This window comes from Gymnoscopelus braueri, assembly GCF_963280865.1.
Source record: "Gymnoscopelus braueri genome assembly, chromosome: 20".
NCBI classification, from domain to species: domain Eukaryota; kingdom Metazoa; phylum Chordata; class Actinopteri; order Myctophiformes; family Myctophidae; genus Gymnoscopelus; species Gymnoscopelus braueri.
In genome coordinates, this window is record NC_137622.1 from 39854923 (window position 1) to 39877308 (window position 22386).

A 22386-nucleotide genomic window follows, 5' to 3' on the forward strand; every position below is an offset into this window, starting at 1 on the left:
CACCCCCCCCACCATCCAGACCTTCAAAACTGCTCTGAAACCCAACTCTTCAATATGGCTTTCCCCAGCAAACTTCTGCTGCCCCCCACCCCCCCCCCCCCCCACTATTCCACTGTTTTAACCCATTGAGACCTGAAGCCGATTCTACATGTCTCCTAAATCCCAACAGTATTCTGAAAAACGTATGTTTCTATATCAGTGGTGCTCAATCTTTTTCATGTCAAGGACCCCCAAAATTATATGTATTTGGCCGCGGACCCCCATCAAAATATCTTGTTCCAGGGACCCCCTGAAGCAAAGATTTGAGTTAAAAATGTTTGCTTTAAAAATATATATATTCAAAGATTTGCACACATTTTCACGATTTTTCAAAAATAGCAGATCTACAAGCTCGTAGCGCGGCACTCGGTGCCGCGCTATGAGCTTGTATATCTGCTATTTTTGAATAGCCTAAAGTGTAAAATAATGCTTTTTAGCTCAAATAAAAAAATGACACAGTTCCAGGTCTTAATGGGTTAATTGATTTTATAGCCTTATCTTAGGGTGTGTGTCGTCGTCCCCTAATAATGTAGATTTTCTGTTTTCTCCTCCCTCCCATGTAAAGTGTCTTTGGGTACCTAGACAAATGCTGTATAAATTTGAGATATTTTTTATTGTTGCAAAAACAGACATATATTTCTGCTGTCGGATAGAAACCAGCTATGTTCAAAATATACATTTTTCAGGATGTGAAAAAATTAAAACCTGTTTTTAGATCAACACAATACTGCCTCATCAAAGTTGGTATGGTGTCTTAATACATTGTCAGATACTTGAACGTCACGTGTGGTTATGTTATCACTTTACCCAAATACAAGGTCAAGTGGAGTTAGGTTTTTGAGATTTCTTTCTTTTTCCATCTAACTTGGTCATTCTAATCAATGATGGACGAAACATTTATCCCCACAAGTTGGAGGTTTGAACGACAGTTTGAGGATCCAATGGAGTTTGGAGGTTTAGTCAGAAGCACCTTTTAATACTTGTCATTGGTTCAGTATTTGTATTTTTATTTCTGTAGCTGTAGGGGGTGCTATGGGGGGTCGGCGACCCCTTAGTTCTGGCGCTGGCTGGGGGGCTGGGAGCTCCACATGCACGCGCGAGCACGCACCGTCAGCTGCGGTCTTAACACCTTAAAGTTTAAACAATAGCCTCTCAAGGTTCGCACCATCAGCGGCGAGCCGTTCTCAATAGCGTCTACCTGGCTGCTTTGCATAACATTAGGCTACTCGAAAAAAGCCATGGACTTGAATTGAATGTGTACATTCCTCTCACAATGAGAGACAACAGTCTCTGCACTGCAGAGTGTGAAGGGGATCGCTTAGAAGAGGACCCAGTTCTCTGAGACAAGACAAAGACAAGTTGTCTGATTATTTTAAGTACTTATGTGTGGGTGAGTCTATGTAAAGGGCTTTTATATAAAACTAAAAGGAAAATAAAATAATGAATTAATTGAAACAAAAATAAAAACAACAAATTAACAATGCAACTAAATAATAAGATATAATTACATTAAAAATCACATGTTGAATACAGTATTTCAACTAGCACTGAGCTGATTGGCTATGTGCACATGCGTGCACGTGCGCGTGCACGTGACGTCAGAAAATATAGCCCCCCTAGTTCAAAAATCCACAGCTCATCACTGAGATCAGGTGTCATTAACAGATAATATCAACAAGTAACATTTGTGTCAAGGGTTATAAGCTGGCTTTGAGACAAACTTGTCCACGTAACTGAGAAAGAAATAATGATCAAAAAGACCAAAGTCAATTAAGACTGATCAATCAGTATCATGGCATGAATATATATCAGTGTAAATGTGTAGTGTGTCTGTTCAATATATACATAGGCCTATACAAGCAGGTCAGATATAAATGCAGTGGTATGACGCAGGCACAAGGGAGACGTTTGCCCTCAATGCTTTCTGCCGTGGCATGGACAATTTCTTCCTTGTGCTTTTTCAACTATATGCCGAACCCTAACTTTAACCCCAACCGTAACCTCACAAAACTATGCTGAAACCTAACCTCAACCTCACCAAACTATGCCTAAATCTCTCCTTAACATCCCACATAAAACTATGGCTAACCTTTAATAGCGCATAGAACATTTATCGTACTTTGAAGAGAGAGAGAGAGAGAGAGAGAGAGAGAATATATATTATATAATATGCAACAGATGAACATAAACGTGTGTATATATAACCGGGCAGGTGAGACATCGCCTGTCATTCATTGGGTATAAAACTATTGATAACTTAATCAATAATGAAATTCATTGATATGAGTAGCGGACCGTCAACTTGTGATTCACGTTGGGCCCCTCCCATTAATGAAAGCCAATTACAGCCAAGGAATTCCAAGAGATCTTCGTTCTTCATGGGGAAGATATATTGAGGTGTGTGTGTGTGTGTGTGTGTGTGTGTGTGTGTGTGTGTGTGTGTGTTATATCGGTAAGTGTGCACCACTACATTGCCCAAAGTATCTTACAATGTGATAATGTTTGAGGTGAGACTTTACAGAGAAACTTTTTACTCAAAATCTCCAACTGTCAGTGGTAGGTCAGGTCTTCTCTCCTCTATGAGTTCTCTCATGAGATTTGAGATTACTGCTCTGGCTGAACTGTTTACCACACTGGTCACAGTGGTAGGGCTTCTCTCCTGTATGAATACTCTGGTGTCGTTTGAGATTACCACTCTCGCTGAACCATTTCCCACACCTGTCACAGATGTAGGGCTTCAACCCTGTATGAATTATCTGGTGATTTTTTAGATTACCTCTCTCGCTGAACCGTTTCCCACATTGGTCACAGGTGTAGGGCTTCAACCCTGTATGAATTTTCTGGTGATTTTTTAGATGACTAATCTGGCTGAACCGTTTCCCACACTGGTCACAGGTGTAGGGCTTCTCTCCTGTATGAATTCTCTGGTGCTTTTTGAAAACACCACTGTCGCTGAACCGTTTCCCACATTGGTCACAGGTGTAGGGCTTCTGTCCTGTATGAATTTTCTCGTGAAGTGTCAGATGACCGCTCTGGCTGAACCGTTTCCCACACTGGTCACAGTAGTAGGGCTTCTCTCCTGTATGAATTCTCTGGTGAACTTTCAGAAGACTGTTCTGGCTGAACCGTTTCCCACACTGGTCACAGTGGTAGGACTTCTGTCCTGTATGAATTTTCTGGTGATTTTTTAGATGACTGTTCCGGCTGAACCATTTCCCACACTGGTCACAGGTGTAGGGCTTCTCTCCTGTATGAATTCTCTGGTGCTTTTTGAGATCACTGCTCTGGCTGAACCGTTTCCCACACTGGTCACAGGTGTAGGGCCTCTGTCCTGTATGAATTTTCTGGTGATTTTTTAGATGACCGCTCTGGCTGAACCGTTTCCCACACTGGTCACAGTGGTAGGGCTTCTCTCCTGTATGAATTTTCTGGTGACTTTTTAGATGACTGTTCCGGCTGAACTGTTTCCCACACTGGTCACAGGTGTAGGGCTTCTCTCCTGTATGAATTCTCTGGTGAAGTTTCAGATGACTGTTCCGGCTGAACTGTTTCCCACACTGGTCACAGGTGTAGGGCTTCTCTCGCTTCTCTCCTGTATGAATTCTCTGGTGAAGTTTCAGATTACTGTTCCGGCTGAACTGTTTCCCACACTGGTCACAGGTGTAGGGCTTCTCTCCTGTATGAATTCTCTGGTGTCGTTTGAGATGACCACTCTCGCTGAACCATGTCCCACACCTGTCACAGAAGTAGGGCTTCAACCCTGTATGAATTCTCTGGTGAAGTTTCAGATTACCGCTCTCACTGAACCGTTTCCCACATTGGTCACAGGTGTAGGGCCTCTGTCCTGTATGAATTTTCTGGTGATTTTTTAGATGACCGCTCTGGCTGAACAGTTTCCCACACTGGTCACAGTGGTAGGGCTTCTCTCCTGTATGAATTCTCTGGTGAAGTTTCAGATGACTGTTCTGGCTGAACCGTTTCCCACACTGGTCACAGTGGTAGGGCTTTTCTCCTGTATGAATTCTCTGGTGAAGTTTCAGCTGACTGTTCTGGCTGAACCGTTTCCCACACTGGTCACAGTGGTAGGGCTTCTCTCCTGTATGAATTCTCTGGTGAAGTTTCAGATGACCGCTCTCGCTGAACCGTTTCCCACATTGGTCACAGGTGTAGGGCCTCTGTCCTGTATGAATTTTTTGGTGATTTTTTAGATGACCGCTCTGGCTGAACCGTTTCCCACACTGGTCACAGGTGTAGGGCTTCTCTCCTGTATGAATTCTCTGGTGCTTTTTGAAAACACCACTGTCGCTGAACCGTTTCCCACATTGGTCACAGGTGTAGGGCTTCTCTCCTGTATGAATTCTCTGGTGAAGTTTCAGCTGACTGTTCTGGCTGAACCGTTTCCCACACTGGTCACAGTGGTAGGGCTTCTCTCCTGTATGAATTATCTGGTGAAGTTTCAGCTGACGGTTCTGGCTAAACCGTTTCCCACACTGGTCACAGCGGTAGGACTTCGGTCCTGTATGAATTCTCTGGTGCTGTTTGAGATGACTGCTTCTGCTGTAGATATGTTTGAGTTGGGCAGGAAAGACATCTGGGATGGAGAATGGGAAGAGAGGGGAAAAAATAAAGTAATTAAATAACATGGAAGCTGTTTTGTATTACCAACTGATAATTTTCTTAATTTAGGACGGCAGCAGTAACTGCCAGGCACAGATTTAGTCCAGGCATTTTATGCAAACATGGGGGTCAACCTAATTGCAACAAAACCAAACTCAGCTGATTTGTTATCCTCAATATGTCCTGAATAACATAAAAAAAAGTCACAAGGAATTGTGTGAAGGGAAAGTTTTGAAAATGGCCTGTAAGTATGACCCTACCAATTATTATTTTTTTGGCCCTTTCTGCTAGATTTGACCATGCTGTATTTGTTCCTTGTAGCAAAACAAGGATACAGAATATCAGTGACAAGAATGTATTATGATCACATAATCACACAACTGATCAAGTACTGATCAAACAACTCAATTAAATTATGCGCGCACAATATCACACTACAAAATGTCATCTTCATCCTCGTCACAGTGCATCTGTATTGAATTAGTGCAACTGGACCCTCTGCAGTGTCCACATGCCGGAGTGCACTCGATATTGTTCTATTTGCATGTGCATCTCAGGGTTCTGCAGTCAGCCTGGCAGTTGCACTTGATGACCCGCAGAAGCTTTTCTGGAGCAGGTGGTAGGATTGTCTGAATTGGTACAAACCCCTCATCACAATTCAGTATAGGCATTATACAAAATGACCTAGGACAAATTGCAACAGAAACTCTTTCAACTTTTTTTGTTTCATAAATATGTTAGTAATAACATATCAAAAGTCCTAAGAAATCCCAGTGCTGGAACATATTGAAAAATGCTGAAATAGGTGATGTCACAATTTCCCATTGACGCTCATGTTAAAGGATTTAAGCATGTTTTCTTGTCTAATTTCCACAAAAAAAGGTTCAATACTGCCCACTATCAATCAGAAATTGTTGGATGCAGTACAGTGCTTGTAAAAATAAAAATAAAAATAAATTATGAAGTGTTATTTCTGTTATGCGTTTTATGCTTTGTTATGAACTAATGTTCATTTCATTTCATATGCATTTTTATGTGAAGCACTTTAAGCCGCATTTTCTGTATGAAAGTTAAATAAAGTTATTATTATCAATATTATTAAGTGAATTAAAAATGTTTTTGATATACTTTTTTACTAAACCCTAAAATAGTCTTGGTATTCCGTAAGGGTCTGTTCTCTCCTCAATGCTGTTTAGCATCTACATATATGACCTACCAGATACAACATCAAAGAAATATGGTTATGTGGACGACCTAGCCATCATGCTGAGATGACCAACATGGAAGCAAAGACTAACAGGATGGCCAAAGCTGAATGGGTTGAGAGCCCGCCTCAGAAGCAGAAGGTCTCAGGTTCGATTCCCGGCCCTGCCAAATTGTCGAGGTGTCAGTGTGTTGTTCAATCTCCTGGAGGAACTGTGTAACTGCCTGACTCACCTATAGTCTGAGTATATCTTTTCTTGTATTACCAGGTTGCTTTAAGTAGCTGTACTTTGCTTGCTTCAAAGTATCAGTGCTGTATACAGTTAGTGTGCTTAAAAGTAGTTTGTTTAAAAGCATTAGAGCTATATTGTGAGGTGTCATCTGATTGCCCTATCAGAGGGAGTTTCACCTGAACCAGCCCAATAGCCTTCTTGATAGTAGGGGAGGGGCCTCCAGTCCTGGCAGACGATTAGCAATCAGTTGAAGTAGTTTTAAACCACCTGCTCTGAAAGCGTCAGCTTTCAAAGCGGCTGGCAAACGAAGGCTAGGCCAACAAAGGCAACAGGCGACTTTAAACAGGCGACTTTGTCAAAGCCAACAAAGGCAACAAGCGACTTTAAACAGGCGGCTTTGTCAAAGCCCGACTTCGTCAATGAACGACCTTCGCCATTGAGGTGCTTCTTCTCCCCGATCGTCAGCAAGTGCTTCGAGAAACTGGTGAGGGAATACATCAGCTCCACGCTACCTGCCTCGCTGGACCCGTGGCAGTATGCATACCGCAAAAACAGATCCACCGATGACGCTATTGCCATAGCTCTCCACACCGTCCTCTCGCATATGGACAACAAGCTGCTGAAGGACAAATATGTATGTATGCTGTTCGTGGACTACAGCTCAGCATTCAACAGCATTGTCCCAGCAAAACTTGACACAAAGCTCAGAGACCTAGGGCTACACCCAAGCATGTGCGACTGGATACAGGACTTCTTGTCCAACCGACATCAGGTGGTGAGAATGAATGGGCAGCATCACATCTGACCCCCTGACCCTCAACACTGGAGCACCCCAGGGATGCGTGCTGAGCCCTCTTCTCTACTCCTTGTACACGTATGACTGCATAGCCACACATGTCTCCAACACCATCATAAAGTACACAGACGACACGACAGTGATAGGCCGAATCGTCAACAACGACGAGTCTGACTGTACAGAGGAGATTAACGCACTGGCACTCTGGTGCCGGGAGAACAACCTCGCTCTTAACAAGACCAAAGAACTGATCGTGAACTGATCACCCTCATAAGCCTGCCTCTTCGGCGTAGGACCAGAGAAAAGGGCATGGCTACGTGATGTTAAGCTGGACATCTGACGATACATCAGATCCTCTTGAGTAGTTTGGGTGGTGGTTCCACTATTGGAAATATTGGATGTGATACACAGTAATAATAATAATAATAATAATAATAATAATAATAGACATTATTATTGTAAGAGCCAAATGGGTGAAACATGTTTAATTGATTGGTGTGACCATGGGTGGCGCTGTTGGCTATATAAGCGTCAAGTTCACTGCCATGGGCAGGAGGTTGTGATCCGGAAGGGCAATGGTTTTTGACCGCAGGTTACCGCTGTTTGAATCACTACACCGCGAAATGTTTGTACGAAAAGTTTAGTCATCTGTCTATGGAACCCAAAGGATATTATTGTGCACGGTGAAGTAAATAAATATACCAAATGCATGAAGAAATGCCTGTATCGTTTCATTTGAACACTGAGACACAGCGAGCGGGGTGTTACTAGATTAAGCAAGGTATCGGCGCGTCAGCCAGGTCTAACTACGGGCTCATCTCCTCAGTAGCTCTGTATGAGACGGGAGCTCCTTTAATAATTATACTTTAACAAACAGAAAATGCAGTGCTTTACATAAACAAAATCACATGCACAGTGCTTCACATAAGAATGTATATGAAATGAACATGAAAACCGAGTGCATACAAATGCATAATGCATAACATACAGAAATGGCACTTGAAGGGTTAATTTTGTTTAACAAGCACTGTACTGCATCCAACAGTTTCTGGTTGTGTGGAAATTAGACAAGAAAACATGCTTAAATCTTGTTTTAGCATGGGCGTGTAGATGTTGATTTACGAGGTCCTATTTATCATCAAACTTCAGGTGGGTTGGTTTAAGAACGTACGTCCAGATGTGAAAGTTGCATCATACAAGAGTTTATTATAGAAAAGTTCACAGCTTCAGAAAATAAGCAAGCAGCATAGTAGCAGCTATATGGTCCCAAAGCTCTCTGCTCTCTCTCATCTCTCTACTTTACATATCCTTCTCTCACTGTCTCTCTTGCCCCCACCTCCTGAAACGGGGTGCCTCTCTTTCTCCCCAACTTCTCTGAGGGATCGGGCGTCATCCTCTTTCGCAATGTCTGTTCTTTCCATAATCCCAAAGAGGACACAAACATGTTTGTTTGGGTAATGTTGAAAAAAAAAGGGTAAGACCACTTTGGTAGAGGTTTGGGTTGTGTAGTTACCTTGCCATGATGTAACTCCAAAGGTGGGCAAGAAATCAAAAATAATTGCTCCATTGATTAGAAATTGATAATTCAAAATATGCTCCTCATTGACTTACATTGTACGGTAAAACAGCTCTCAAAGTCACTCTTTTAGCGCACAAACGACGCAAACAAAGTTGATTCAGACAATATAGAACATCACCAAACCCAGTACTGTTTTTTTTTAAATAAAAATGTCAACTTCCTGTTGATTTTGCCATTTTTAATAAGTAGAAAACCTGGACTGGATCCGCGGATCCGGATCCAGATCTTCAAACAGTAAAATCAACAGGAAGTTGACATTTTTATAAATAAAAAAACCAGTACTGGGTTTGGTGATGCTCTATATTGTCTGAATCAGCTATGTTTGGGTTCATTTATGTGCTAAAAGAGTGACTTTGAGAGCTGTTTTACCGTACAATGTAAGTCAATGAGGAGCATATTTTGAATTATCAATTTCTAATCAATGGAGCAATTATTTTTGATTTCTTGCCCACCTTTGGAGTTACATCATGGGAAGGTAACTACACAACCCAAACCTCTACCAAAGTGGTCTTACCCTTTAACCTTTTGGCCGTATCTCCGTTCGACATGAGATTCACCTTTCCCCCACTCCATCTGTTCTTCCATGTATCTTAATGGAGACCCTTTGCCTAGATTCAGTAGTGGAAAGTAACTAAGTGCATTTACTTAAGTACTGTAATTAAGTACAATTTTGAGGTATTTGTACTTTATTTGAGTATTTCCAATTTCCAATACTTATACTTCTACTCCACTACATCTCGGAGGCAAATATCGTACTTTTACTCCACTACATTTACTTGAAAACTTTAGTTACTAGTTACTTTTCAGATATAAATTATGATATTATGAAGCATACATTAACCACTTTAGCTCTGTTTTATACCTAGGCTATTTGAAAATAGCTGATCTACAAGCTCACAACACGTCACATCGCAACCCTTACTTGCCCCTACAGGCGTCAATGGGAAATTGTGACATCAGCTATTTCAGCATTTTTCAATATGTTCCACCACTGGGATTTCTTAGGACTTTTTATGTTATTACTAACATATTTATGAAACAACATACAGTGTTCGGTTTTCAAGATATATAATTGTATTATAATAATAGTGTGGATGGCGGCCATTTTTAATTAAAATAATTTTCCTACATGCAATTACTTGCGACCTGTTTCCTCTCATTCAGGACATATTTAGGACACAAAATCAGTTGAGTTTGTTTTTGTTGCAATTAGTGGGAGGTCAAGTGACATTATTACTGGACTAATTGGCCGTTGGAACATTTAGGCTGATTCCTGTCCTGCCTGGTGACTGATTCTTCTTGCAGCCAGTCGTCATTAAAATGCATGAAATTAGGACCAAATCTATGCTACTCAAACACACACTAAAACCCCCCCACTCCCTCTCTGCCTCTCTGCCTCTCTCTCCCTCTCTGCCTCTCTCTCTCTCTCACTCACTCACTCACTCACTCACTCACTCTCACACACACACACAGTGCTTATCTATAGTTGATTTAATACTGGAAGGAAGCATTACTCCGTTACTCCACCGAGTACCGACAACATTTCTGTACATCTGCTTATATTGAAGATGAAAGAAAAGTGTACAGGGACATAAAAACATGCACACACCTATTCTGTGTAACTTTATCACAGGCTGCTTCAGCATGGCTTGCTGGTAGATCTCTGGCTGTTCCTCCTCTGACGCAGCAGCTGAAAAGCTGTTGGACGACATCTCTCTTTTAAAAAACCCAAATAGTTCATCTCCTTCGGTCCACTTTGATGGTCGACATTTGAGGTCCGGTTTTACCGTTTGGGATCTGACTTTACTTGCTGACATGTTATGGTCTTGAGGTCAGTAGGACACTGGTAATGACTTGACCCAGTCCTCTGCTCCGCTTCCTGGCTAAACTCTCCCAGATCAACACTGAACAGAACAGTGCTTACATAACCAGGACCCTCCCACTCTCCACCCACACTCCTCCTACTCTCCACCCACTGCTCCAGCTCTCATATGGGTACATGCATCCATGTCACTGCTGGAAAGTAACTAGGTATACCATAAACTTCTGCTTGACTACATCTCAGAGCCACATATTGTACTTGTTACTACAATTATTTATTTGGCATCTTTACTGGTTACTTTGCATATTTATATGACTAGTTTTCTAATCTATTCCTATATTCTGCTGATTGGAGCAATTATGGCCATTCTCAGACTATTCTCATGGCAGACCCCTGAACAGTGTTTTTGCCAAGTTTGGTGCAGATCGGGCAAAAAAAAGCTAACTGGGGATCCCCAAAAATAAACATATTTGAACTGGGGACCCCCCATCCTGACAAACACTTGGAATTGTAGGCATTCCATTTAGTTTGATTCGATTGCACAGAGGAATATTGTGAAAATAGCCTATCTACAAGCTCACAAATGCGAGGCGTTGTGAGATTGTAGATCAGCTATTTTCAAAATGTTTGCATCTGTCTTAGATTATTTGACAAAGTGGCCAATGTTTGATCAGTTTTTTCTAGTATAGTTTGTTGATTAGCATACTATATGCAGTAATGGTATTTTTTCATTTAATTCATATTATTTTTTTCTGTGTTGTATCTGACAATACATTATCATATTATTATGTTGCTGCATACTAGTATACACACACTGTCTGGAGCCAATGAAGTACATTTCAGCCAGGGAAGAACATTGTGACAATTAAGGACTGTCTCAGGCTCACTTACAAACATCTGGAGGCACGCGCGCTGAATATCAGACGCGTTGCTAGGTCTCTACTAGGTTGGGGGCTTAGCCCCCCAGGCAACGGACACATGCCCCGTTTTTGTGCCCCGTTTTTTGTTACTTTATTTCAGTTTTAGGGTTAGGTGTAGGGTTAGGTTAGGGTTATAGATATATAATTAAAACAAATAATTGTTTTAATTGGTGGCTTTGGATAAAACATTGGTGGCTATAGCCACCGAAGCCCCTGCGTAACGACGCCCCTGGTAAGCAGTGGTGGGAAAAGTACTCAAATGTTTTACTTAAGTAAAAGTATCAATACTGCAATGTAGAAGTACTCTGTTGCAAGTAAAAGTCCGAAATTCAAAAAGTATTGCTATCAAAATGTACTTAAAGTACCAAAGGTAACAGTACTAAAATGTTTGAAAATAGCAGATCTACAAGCTTGTAAATCGGCTATTTTCAAATAGCCTGGGTATAAAATAAGGCCAAAGTGTTTAATGTATGTTTTATAATGTAATAATGTATATCTGCAAAGTAACTAGTAACTAAAGTTTTCAAATAATTGTAGTGGAGTAAAAGTACAATATTTGCCTCTGAGATGTAGTGGAGGAGAAGTAAAAGTATAGAGAATTGGAAATACTCCAGTAAAGTAAAAGTTCCTCAAAATTGTACTTGAGTACAGTACTTGAGTAAATGTACTTAGTTACTTTACACCACTGAATATGACTTCAAGTCAATATCACGATTATTTCCAACCTTTGCCTCGATTGCGATTAATGAACAATTATTATTTTATGTTTTTACAAGTGAAAATAGCAGATATGTTTAGCTATTATCTTTTAAGTGGTTTTTATCTTTGTTAAATCTAGATCAATCATCTTTTATATATATATATATATAATCGATTAAGGGATTGGTTTGATTAGCCGTTGCACCACTTATGTTGTTGTTTGATGCTCCCTCCCATCCAGGTCCATTGTGTGTGAGCTGGAGAGAGAGGTGGCAGCAAAGACTAAAGGGACATAGAGGAAGAACTACTCCTCAAACCAGTGGCCCCCACCAACCTGAGGCCCATGACCGTCGCCAGAGATCACATGGGGGGGGGGGGGGGGGGTTGCACAAAGTCATCATCACTTGCGGGCAGTCATCATTATATTGTCAAAACATTTTCCAAAATATTCAACCTAGGAAAAAAAATATTAATAAGCAATTCAAAAAGGTTTAAAAATAGCCAATCTACAAGTAGTAGTCGTACATTGTCTAGTTTCCCTAATGTGTGTGTGTGTGTGTGTGTGTGTGTGTGTGTGTGTGTGTGTGTGTGTGTGTGTGTGTGTGTGTGTGTGTGTGTGTGTGTGTGTGTGTGTGTGTGTGTGTGTGTGTGTGTGTGTGTGTGTGTTGTACAGAAACCAGTGATGTGTCAGTCATTCACCACTATTATGATTAGTATTTAACAACAAGACTGAAGGGTAAATTCTATGCTGTTTTAACTCTATTTCATACATAAATCAGGGGGAGTTCTTGACATGATGACAACATTTTGAAACCATGGTACCAGTCCTATTAATCCAACATGATTTGCATCATATCGCTGTTGTCGGGCAGAAACCTCCTATCGTCAACGTCCTAACGCCCTACTTGATCATTCTACAGCGTCGCACAAAAGCACATCAAAAGTAGCAGGTCCACCGTCCACAAGCTCGAAACGTGGCGCTTTGCGCCGTGTTGTGAGCTTGCAGATCTGATACTTTTGCTACTTTTGAATTTGAATCCTGAAAAGTAACAGTTTTGGACATAATGAGGTTTCCACCCGACAGACGATACAGTATATCACATGCGGCCCCCCCACCTTCACTTAACCCATTAAGACCTGGAACTGTGTCATTTTTAGATTTGAGCTAAAAAGCATTATTTTACACTTTGGCTATTTTTGAAAAATCGTGAAAATGTGTGCAATTCTTTGAATATATATATTTTTAAAGCAAACATTTTTAACCCAAATCTTTGCTTCTGGGGGTCTCTGGAACAACATATTTTGATGGGGGTCTGCGGCCAAATACATATCATTTTGGGGGTCCTTGACATGAAAAAGATTGAGCACCACTGATATAGAAACATAGGTTTTTCAGAATACTGTTGAGATTTAGGAGACATGTAGAATTGGCTTCAGGTCTCAATGGGTTAATGCGGCCCCGCAGGTTCATATGGGAATACAGACATATTATTGATTTCAGCTGTCACGATTTACAAACATGCAAACATGACCCGCTTTAATTACTTCAGTCTATATTATGGTAGCTTAAATGACTAGTGTTACAATTCTGTTGTCTTTTTTATGTCCAATGTATTTGTATTTAAGTTCATAAAGTTAACATAAGTATAACTAAATGCATTTGAAATTAAATAAAAATGTTACTTTTCAGGATTCCAATTCAAAAATAGCAAAAACAAAATCAGGATTTAAAAAAATAATAAAGCGGATCGGCAAAAATAGCCGATTATCAAGCTCAAAATGTGTGACATAGAATTTGTGTGACGGCATTAATTTACGGAAAAAAGTTCTAATGCGGAGATAAGAGGTGTCTCTGCCCGACAGTATTATGCAATGTGGCCCTCTGGAGTGAGTGTGGAAATATAGTGGCCCTCTCCATCATCAAAGTTGCATCACCCCCCTGGTATATCCCAACAGAAGATGCATTTTATCTCTATGATTCTGATGTGATGAAGCAGCTTCATTTAGTTCTGGGTTAATCACACAAGCATGACCAGGGACGTGCACAGATAGACTCTAGGTGGTGCTAGAGCACCTGCCCTTTGCCCTCTTGACCAGAAGTGCCCTTTTTTTCAGTTTACAGCAGGGGTCTTCAACAGGGGTCCGGGACCCCTAGGGGGTCCTCAGAGTTACTACAGGGGGTCTGCCAAATCTTTATGTGATATGATTTTTCTTTTTACCATAACCACTCGAAACCTAGCATCCCTTTTCTGAGGAGAACTTTAGCCAAAAATAGCAGATCTACAAGCTCACAACGCCTCACGCTGCGAGGCGTTGTGGGCTTGTAGATTGGCTATTTTTGGCAAAGAGGTATAGGTGTAGAGGGAAAAAAGAGCAGACCAAGTAAACAAAAAAAAGTATAATTTACTTGAGCACCTGCCCCTCAAAATGTCTGTGCACGCCACTGAGCATGACGTCAGGTGGAAATCTTGTATGTCCAAAACTGTTACCTTTCAGGAAACGGGAAAATGTTCCTGTGGCTCCAGCATAGTTATCATTTAGTCACAAGCTCTTAATACTTTTCACTTGTTAAACATTTATAAAACCCACAGACACACTTCAACCACTTGCACTTAATTTTGTTTTCTGCAATGTCGGCTACTTTTGTGAGACACTGTTCATGCTGACATATGAAGTAGGGCATTCCTTTACAAAAAAAACATTCAAATAAATTAAGTTTGAAATATGGAGATACAAGTTTTCTGCTTAACAGCAACGAACGCGTTGAATCCCATATTGCCGTGGTGACATGGCTATTCAGCCACACAAAATGAGCAGGCTGCCTTTGCAGTTGGTCCATGAATGTGAATTCGGCATTGATGCCCATGACTGGGGCTGGCCAGCAGCATGCGGGAAAAAAAACATTCACAAAATGTGACTTGTTGATGGAGAATTAACTTAAGTTTTTTTTCTAGAACTGTTATGCTGTACATTAAGTGAATAAATGTTGTGTGAAAGAAAAACCTCACTGTTACATTGTATCTTTATCCACAAGGCCTAGGTTTACGTGAATATGTTAAGCAATTCATTCTACATACCATTTTCATTAATATTTCATTACATTTATTTATCCTATATCAAAAATTGGCTTAAAGGTAGGGTAAGTGATATTTTTTGGTTAAAACAAAAAGTATTTTGTTAAAAGGTTAAAATACTATATTCTGATAGTAATCATTGCTATAGAGTGTTTGTTCAGTAACAGATGTCTCCCTGTCTCTCCAGCTCTTTAATAAACAGAAAATACATTTTTCGGTAGGTGTCAAAATCTCAGCCAATCAGGAGAAAGTACCCATTTTTAAGCTTAATTTGTATAGTGTTCCAGTTAAAATTTTGTCTGCTAATTTCTTAGTGTCATCACTTCCAATTTCATTTGTTTAATCTATATCCTGATTGAGTTCTCTGTCCTGGTTGGATAAAATTGGAAATAAAACTACAAAAAAAAAAAAAAAAAAACTACAAAATACATTTTCTGTTTTATAAAGAGCTGGAGAGACATGGAGACTTTTTATATGGACAGGACACTCTATAGTAACGAGCACTATCAGAACATAGACCCATTTTGCAATTATTTGAATAATTGCAAATCACTTACCCTACCTTTAAGGGAGGACCGGCGGGCGGCCACGTCACTGTAACTCAGACATAACCATAAACAATCCCCATACGCCATATATAGGCAGGACCACGGCCACGTCACTCTGACATAACCATAAACAAACCTGATACTTCTATATACTGTATTGGCATGTCACTATGACTCAGGCATAACCATTAACAAACCCAATATGCCCATTTATAGGTATATATGGAGATTGGATATGCGGTTGTCCAGATCTGCCGATCCGACTGATGTGGCCATCTATGGATATCCAGTTGACAAGAACCGCCGAACCGACCAATATGCCCATATATGGGCCTGCCAATATACAGGGTATGGGCACATATACTAGTGACATCAGGGATCAGGTAGACAGACAGATATAGAGATCTCCATATATGGGCACTAAAGAGACACAGACAGACGGGAACTCTGACAAAGCCCCCGACACTATGACTCTGACACAGTGGTGGCAAAAGTACTCACATTCTTTACTTAAGTAAAAGTAGCAATACCACAGAAAAATACTCTGTTACAAGTTAAAGGCTTTTGTTCAAAATGTTACTTGAGTAAAAGTACAAAAGTATTGGCATCAAAATATACTTAAAGTACCAAAGTAAAAGTACTAGAATGTTTGAAAATAGCAGATCTACAAGCTCACAACGCGCCGCATCACGACGCGTTGTGAGCTTGTAGATCGGCTATTTTCAAATAGCCTACGTATAAAATAAGGCTAAAGTGGTTAATGTATGTTTTATAATATAATAATTTATATCTGCAAAGTAACTAGTAACTAAAGTTTTCAAATAATTGTAGAGGAGTGAAAGAACAATATTTGCCTCTGAGATGTAGTGGAGTAGAAGTAAAAGTACTGAAAATTGGAAATACTCCAGTAGAGTAAAAGTACCTCAAAATTGTACTTAAGTACAGTACTTGAGTAAATGTACTTAGTTACTTTACACCACTGGACTCGGACATATCGTTCGGATCGGCGGTGCGATGTAGTTGTCGAACTCTAGCGCGGCCCGAACCTCTAGTTTGTTTAAATGTATGGTTCTCAAAGTGGGGCCCTTGAGGGGCGGTCCGGGGCGTTCCCAACCAAATGGACCTTTACAGGTAGAAATGGTCCACAGGTCCATTTGGTTCCATTTTGTACACTGTCAGAGTTACACACCTGTTAACCCTTTAAGACCGGGGGACGCATCTGTGTAAACACTTTATCCATATTTTATACTTTTGACTATTCAAAAATAGCAGATATACAAGCTCATAGCGCGGCACCGAGTGCCACGCTATGAGCTTGTAGATCTGCTATTTTTTTTTAAATCGTGTTTTTTTTTTTGCAAATCTTTGAATATATATCTATAAAGCAATTGTTTTTTACTCAAATCTTTGCTTCTGGGGTCCCTGGAAAAAATTTTTTTTGAGATGGGGGTCCGCAGCCAAACACATATCGTTGTGGGGCTCCTTGACACTGACATTAATATTATAGCAACATAAGTGTTTCAGAAAACTGTTTTAAACTGATTTAGAAGACATTTGTAGAATCCCCAGAAGCAATAACATTTTAGCTAGAAATGCTGCTTTAAATATATATATATTCAAAGATTTGCACAACATTTTTCACGATTTTTCAAAAATAGCAGATCTACAAGCTCATAGCGCGGCACTCGGTGCCGCGCTATGAGCTTGTATATCTGCTATTTTTGAATAGCCCAACGAAATCTAAAAATGACACACAGATGCGTTCTCAGGTCTTAAAGAGTTAAGGTCGGTACACTCAGAGTTATGGGGGGCCGTGGCCTAATGAATACCTACTGTAACTAGGGGAAGCCTTGAAATTAAAAAGTTTGAGAACCACTTTAAATCTAACATGTAGGAGACTCCAATTATGGAGTCACACAAGATGTGTTCCTCTGAGCCGGAACGCACCTTTCTAGTTCTCCTACAAAAGAGTACCGAAGTCCTGACGTCACTCGTTCATCCCCTGGGTTGCGGGAGTAATTTCTCTATGGAGAATAACATTGGGTCATCTTAGAATCGTCTCATATAACTTAAGAATTGTGGTCCAAAAATAAACAAACCGTCTCGGCGATATTGTCGGGGAGGAGGCTCTGTAATGTTTATGATAGTCAGTCACTCATATTTGATACAGTCTGTTTCTGGCGAAAATTGAACTCATTCGGCGGAAGTAACATTATCGTTTTCTCACTGTCAGTTGATGCTTCATATCCATAAGAGTCAATTCGCCATTTGTTTATTTTTGTAACACAGTTCTTATTTGACGCGATATTAAAGATGTCTATGGGAATTCAGAATGGGGGGGGGGGGGGGGGGACCGCGACCCAGGTAGGATGCGTAAATTACGCCAGACTTCGGTGCTCTATATATGGAAAAGCCATATATGCCATTACAATCAGAACCTCACGTGATTGGCTGAGAGGCACAACTACGTCACTCCACGTCACGGTAGCCAGTACTTATCCTCTACGCTGAATGCAGTGAGAGACAGAGCTGTATAACCCATAGGTCCATCCTGGAATCAAACAGAATATGGCAGAGCCAAACGATTCAATGGTCCGGTGACATTACAGCCTTTATCGCGCAGCCATTATCAAACCAATTGTTCCCGTTCACAGAGAAGCCTTGTACAATGCCAGTCTGCACCCATAGGCCCGGGCATTGATGCTGGAGGATACCACCACGGAATATCTCTGCTATGGCAATGGCTTTGAGTGCCCGGGTGCTCGTTGCGGTCACAAGATCGAGAGGAGCACTACTACCGCAGATCGCTGAGGATCTGCTGCTCTCCAAGAGAGACGTCTTACCATCTCTCTCTTCCAAAGCCTACCTAGCTTACATAGAATGCACCAGCCATGTAACCTCCTCGTACCCAGCCAGGTTTACCTCGCACCTCAGCCACCCCTACCACTGCCTCAATACCCCCCACCACACCCACTGGGCCCCTCACAGCCCCACCCTGCTAACCCGCTCGCTGCACAGCTCTACCGTTTGGTTCCACGATAAGAAACCTTCGGGCGAACAGCCTCCTCGGCCTAAGCCTCCTCCCGAGGCTCTCGATCATCCTCCGGTGCAGGAGAGGGCGCCGGTGAGAAGGTCTCTGTATCGGAGGGTCGTGGACGAGCTGAAGCACTACTACCACGGATTTCGGCTCCTGGCCATCGACACCAGGGTGGCCGGGGCGATGGTGTGGCAGCTGCTGCAGGGAGAGGTTCTCACGCGCCGGGAGAGAAGGAGGCTGATGAGGACCTGCGCCGACCTCTTCCGTCTCGTGCCCTTCGTGCCCTTCCTCATCGTCCCCTTCATGGAGCTCCTGCTCCCCGTCTTCATCAAGCTCTTCCCGGGCATGCTGCCCTCCACCTTCGAGACGGAGTCGGAGAAAGAGCGGAAGCAGAGCAAGGCTCAGGCCGTGAAGCTGGAGCTGGCCCGGTTCCTCCAGGAGACCATCAGGAACGGCAACGGCCACACGGGAACGGGCGAGACGGCCCGGTTCTCCACGCTGGAGCACCTGGAGCGCCCCCAGCTGGTGGCCATGTGCAAGCTGCTGGAGATGCAGCCGATCGGCACCAACAACCTGCTGCGCTCGCGGCTGCTGGTGGAGCTGGCGTCCATCAAGGCGGACGACGAGGTGATCGTGGCGGAGGGCGGCCCCGCGGCCTTGGAGACGTGGGAGCTACAGGCGGCGTGCCACCACCGCGGGATGCGCTCCGTGGGGCTCACCACCGAGCAGCTGCGCCGGCAGCTGCAGCAGTGGCTGGACCTGCACCTGAACGAGAACGTGCCTCCGTCCCTGCTGCTGTGCAGGGCCATGTACCTGACGGAACTCAAACCTAAAGTCCCCGTCATCCCCCCTGTGCCCAAGCTGAAGAACTGTCACCCTCCTGCTGCGGCGAGTACGGAAGTGAGCAGCAGCACACCGCCCTCGGCCTCTGCTGCTGACGTTTTGGCCGACCCCGCCCCGGTCGTCATACACAGAGCGGGGGAGGAGGACATGAGGGACGTGGCTCCTTCGCTGTCGGACAACAAACCTCTGTCCCCTGCTGAGGTCCTTGTGGCCAAGGAGGCGACGGACGCAGCCCAGAAGAGCAAGACCAATTCCAACGGCATGTAAAGTGTGGGGCAGGGCAGACTCCATGTCTGGACCAGATTTAGGGATTCAACTTCGGTTATTTTTGTAGTGGTTTTTCTATCGATGCCTATTTTGATTGATCGAATAATCGAGAAGCTGGGAAGCGGGAACGATGCAAGTTGGAAATTCCCCCTATCCCACCGACTCGATGCCGGGCACGGCACTCCCTCGGGCCGCCATCAGTCATTCGAATGGTTCTCGAGATCATGTGAACTGCACACACACTCACATACAGACAGATTTCACACATTTATAGTAGGAAGGATATCAGCGAATGGATATGAAAGATGTAGATTTTTTTTATACCTGACTAAATCAATTGGTCTGGTTAACACATTAAGCCATATTTAATGTCTTCAAGATCGGATAATTTTTTCCATTTTAAAAACATTTTGAAAGAAGAAAAAGCAACATTTAATTAGCTTTTTATCTAAATCGTTTTTTATAATCGATTGAATTGATTAGTTCGATTAACTGTTGCACCCCTAGACAGGCTTGGCCCGTGACACAGCACCCAGTGTCCGGGAGGGGGTTGTCAGGCACGGGGGGGGGGTCAGTGGACACACATTAGGCCATTGGTTCTCAAAGTGGGGTCCGGGGACCCCCAGGGATCCTTGAGGGGGTTCCAGGGGGTCGCCAGCAAAATGTGTTTTAACCTTTTATACTTTGGCTATTGGAAAAAGTTTGAGAAGCACTGGATTAGGCCATCAGCTGTTGACAAAGCCATGACCCGCCACTGCGGTTGTTACGGTCACACGTATGGGCCTAGCGAGTCCTGGTTGCCAGTAGCCTCTTTCCCAGCCTCACTCATCTGTGAAGAGAAGAGCCGGGTCACGGCCTAAAGCAGAGAGTGTCTATGTAGGGCAGGACTTCCGTTGTGCGCGTTTCCCCCGGAAACGATCTTTTTCGACCAATCACAACACTTGTTTCATTCACAGAGAATGTAAACAGATTTGAAGCATCAACGTCATTTCCTTGGGCGGTACTTCCGCCAAATTCAACCAGTTGATTCCGGTTATCACTTCCTAGACAACCAACAGCCCCAGGTCTTGCCCAGCGTGGGTTGCCAGCTGTCCCTTGAAATACGGAATCGGCCCTTATTTGGAAACTAAAAGACATGTCCCATATTGAACTGATAAGGGCCACACTTTGTTTCTTATTCTTGGGAATTAATCATAAATTATGACACATCTCACAGGTTCAAACAGATCATATATACATAATTATACAAAGATAACAGGTTGATAAGACTGAAACCATGGTTCTCATACCTTTTCATGTGAAGGACCCCCGAATTGACACATAATTAGCCCGCGGACCACCATTTGAAAATATATGCCAGGGACCCCCATAAGAGAAGATTTTCACGGCTATAGCAATGATTTATGGAGCCATTTTAGGGCCAAAGGTTTTGATCATTCACCAAAAATGGGGAGCAGGTCGTTATTGAGACTTCATCACCCTGTCAGGGTTATGTAGATCTGATATTTTCAAATGGCCGAAATGTATATAGGACTGAAGTGGGTAATGCATCTTTTGTAATGATAATAAAAAGTAACTTGTAACTAATGTTTTCAAATAATTGAAGTGGGGTAAAAGTTAGCCCTGGTCCAGAGCGTTAGTGAGTTCTCTCTCACTAACGCTCTGGACCAGGGCTAGGTAAAAGTATAATATTTGCCTCTGAGATGTAGTGGAGTAGAAGCAAAAGCACAGCAAAAATTGGAAATACTCCAGTGAAGTAAAAATACCTAAAAATTGTACTTAAGTACAGTACTTGAGTAAATATACTTAGTTACTTTACACCACTGAAAACAACCATCAAGTACAATGAACTGTTGCACCCCCTAATCGGTGTTGGTTTCTCCACAGGGAGACGCTACAGCGCTTCAGGCCGTGCCTGGAGGAGATCCCACATTTTAAACATGGTTGCACAAAATCATCAGTCATCATTATATTGTCAAAAGAAATTCCAAAATATTCAACATGGACATTTTTTTAAAAATAATAAACAATTAAAAAAGGTTTAAAAATAGCTAAAATAGATCTCAAAGCAAAGAATAAATAAATCTTGTTGCCGTCGTTCAGGTCTTGACCTCCAATCCCCACCAGAGAAAACCCAGCGGAGGAATTTCCCAACTCCACTGCATAGTTACAGTTCTCTAGCTGTGCACACACACACACACACACACACACACACACACACACACACACACACACACACACACACACACACACACACACATGCCAAGTTTAAAGCCACTTGAACCCTGGACAAAGCTGTACCATGCGTCTATTATTTGCAGTGGCGTAAAGTAACTAAGTATGTAAGTACTGTACTTAAGTACAATGTTGAGGATTCTTTACTCTACTCGATTTCCCATTTGCTGTACCTTTACTTCTACTCCCCTACATCTCAGAGGCAAATATTGTACTTACTCCACTACAATTATTTGAAAACTTTAGTTACTAGTTACTTTTCAGATATCAATTATGATATTATGAAACATATATTAACCACTTCAGCTCTATTTTATACCTAGGCTATTTGAAAATAGCCGATCTACAAGCTCACAACGCGCTTGTTTCTAGAGTGTAGTTGAGTATTTGGGCTTGTTTCTAAAGTGTAGTTGATTATTTGGGCTTGTTTCTAAAGTGTAGCTGATTATTTGGGCTTGTTTCTAAAGTGTAGTT

General features: G+C 42.2%; 3 protein-coding genes across 3 annotated transcripts in view; 2 read left to right on the top strand and 1 right to left on the bottom strand.

The window, feature by feature from the left end:
- Nucleotides 1-12274, top strand: part of LOC308075444 (small ribosomal subunit protein mS39-like) — a 28631-nt gene extending 16357 nt beyond the window's left edge. Inside the window, exon 6 of the mRNA XM_080415332.1 lies at nt 12150-12274. Within this exon, the coding sequence (XP_080271458.1) occupies nt 12150-12204 (55 nt within the window). The 3' untranslated portion in view covers nt 12205-12274. The remainder of the gene's footprint in view (nt 1-12149) is intronic.
- Nucleotides 144-10343, bottom strand: LOC308075425 (uncharacterized protein). Its single transcript, XM_080415302.1, has 2 exons — nt 10077-10343; nt 144-4630 (listed from the first exon to the last, which is right to left on the bottom strand). The coding sequence occupies exons 1-2, from the start codon at nt 10282-10284 to the stop codon at nt 2601-2603; spliced, it is 2238 nt and encodes a 745-aa protein (XP_080271428.1). The 5' UTR covers nt 10285-10343; the 3' UTR covers nt 144-2600.
- A 5996-nt stretch (nt 12275-18270) lies between the features above and the next one.
- On the top strand, nt 18271-19677 carry LOC308075689 (LETM1 domain-containing protein LETM2, mitochondrial-like; the record flags this gene model as incomplete). The annotated part of the gene is made up of 1 exon (XM_080415637.1): nt 18271-19677. The coding sequence occupies one exon, from the start codon at nt 18271-18273 to the stop codon at nt 19675-19677; it is 1407 nt and encodes a 468-aa protein (XP_080271763.1).
- Nucleotides 19678-22386: the final 2709 nt, after the last annotated feature.